Raw genomic sequence first — 1,835 nt, forward strand, 5'->3', positions numbered from 1 at the left:
CTGTCCTGATCACGTCCTGAAGACTTAAGCCCCGCCCACACATTTACCCCCGTGTTCTAAGCCCACCCCTTCGTGTAGCCCCGCCCCACGTTCTAAGCCCACCCCTTTGTGTAGCCCCGCCCCTCCGCATAGCCCCGCCCCTCACGTTCTAAGCGCACCCTCTGTGTAGCCCAGCCCCTTGCATTCAAAGCCCGCCCTCTGTGTCTAGCTCTGCTCACATGTCTAGCTCTGCTCACATGTTCTAAACTCGCCTTGTGTCCCAATCCCTTTTTGTCTAGCCCGCCCATGATAGTCTGGCCTTGAGCCCACCTCCAAAGGCCTGTGTATCCTTTTAGCCCCGCTGTGTTCTCACCGTACCTCTGTATTTTTTGCCACGCGTTCTAACTGGTCTAATCCTGCCCCCTCCAGCTCTAATCCCACCTCTTCCTTCCCCCACAGGGCCATTCCAGTTTTATCACCCACCTGGATTGGGCCCAGGACAGCAGCTGCTTTGTCACCAACTCCGGGGACTATGAGATTCTGTACTGTGAGTTCTCCGGGATCCCCGGGCATTCCTCCTTCAGCCTCCTTATTTGCGTGTGCGATTTGCATAGACTTCCCCGAGAGTGCTGGGATGGGAGGCACTGGCTTCGCCAAGTCTCTCTCCTCTGTTGTATTTAAGGGCCGTTCCGATTGGTTGGTTTCCTAGCTTCTGATTTCCTCCCTGGTGGACCCTACTTTTAACCAATTCCTCCCCTTTCTGGTTGGGTCAGTAGGGTACAAGTTTCTAAGCAGATGCCGTGGCTCAGGTTTTGGGGTGTCAGAACCCAGGGTCCACCCCCCTCAGCCAGTCCAAGAGGTGGAATAAGCCCTGGGACCCCCAACCTCCCGTCTCGGACCTCAGTGCCCACGTCTGTGAAATGGATGGGTTAAGCCAGAAGTTCTTTCAGCTCTGAACCCCTGTCCCCATTTTCTACCCCAGGGGACCCGGCTACCTGTAAGCAGATTACCAGTGCGGATGCTGTGAGGAATATGGAATGGGCCACGGCTACCTGTGTCCTGGGGTTTGGAGTGTTCGGTAAGTTCTGGAATGGGGGAGGACCCATGGAAGCCAGAATTTCTAAGAAACATCCCTTTCTGGTGGTTTTCACAGTCTCTTTCTCTTGATTACCTCCAGGGTGGGAAACCCACTCCTTGAGTATACCTGTGGGCGATATTTGTGGAAGAGGAAAGGGTAGTGTGAGATGACCACTGAAGTCCCTTGGAGCTATAATGAAGTGAGACCAGATGGGTGGTGGCATCTGGTTCAGAGGGATTCACACTGCCGATGCCCCAGCCGCCTCTTCATTCGGGCATTAATGCATTTAACGTGTACTTCCTGAGCACCTCTGTGCCCAGCCCTGAGCTGCTCAGGGCTGGGACACGGTAGTGACCAAAACAGCCCCAGCCCTGCTCTCATGGGACTCGTAGTCCAATGAGGCAGACACACCTGTACCTGGACAACCCATTGTAGATCAGGCAGGGATAAGGAAGCCCAGGGAAGGCATTTGGCCCCAGTCTGGGAGAGAGTCAGGGAGGGCTTCCTGGAGGAAGGGACATCCAAGCTGGACCTGGAGGATGAGGCGATACATTCCAGGGAGGTGAAGGAAAGCAGCCTCTAGGCAAATGGAATAATAGCATGTACAGAAACCCATAGGTGACACAGAGCTTGGCATCTGGAGAAATGTGAGAAGGCGGGGGTGGCTAAATCATTACAGAGTTCCAGGGGGGCAGTAGTGAAGACAAGCCTGGAGCAGTATGTGTGTGGGGTTGGGGGTACCAGGCCAGGCAGAGCCTGGGGGACACGGTGAGAAGCT

At 55.0% G+C, this 1,835-nt stretch overlaps 1 protein-coding gene across 1 annotated transcript in view; it reads left to right on the top strand.

Annotated features, from left to right (window-relative positions):
* The window catches only part of EML2 (echinoderm microtubule associated protein like 2), a 26,576-nt gene extending 24,794 nt beyond the window's left edge, over positions 1-1,782 (top strand). The window contains exons 16-17 of the mRNA XM_023535239.1: positions 418-526; positions 962-1,782. Of these exons, the coding sequence (XP_023391007.1) occupies positions 418-526; positions 962-1,146 (294 nt within the window). The 3' untranslated portion in view covers positions 1,147-1,782. The remainder of the gene's footprint in view (positions 1-417; positions 527-961) is intronic.
* Positions 1,783-1,835: the final 53 nt, after the last annotated feature.

Source organism: Pteropus vampyrus, unplaced genomic scaffold (assembly GCF_000151845.1).
Source record: "Pteropus vampyrus isolate Shadow unplaced genomic scaffold, Pvam_2.0 Scaffold138, whole genome shotgun sequence".
Taxonomy (NCBI): Eukaryota; Metazoa; Chordata; class Mammalia; order Chiroptera; family Pteropodidae; genus Pteropus; species Pteropus vampyrus.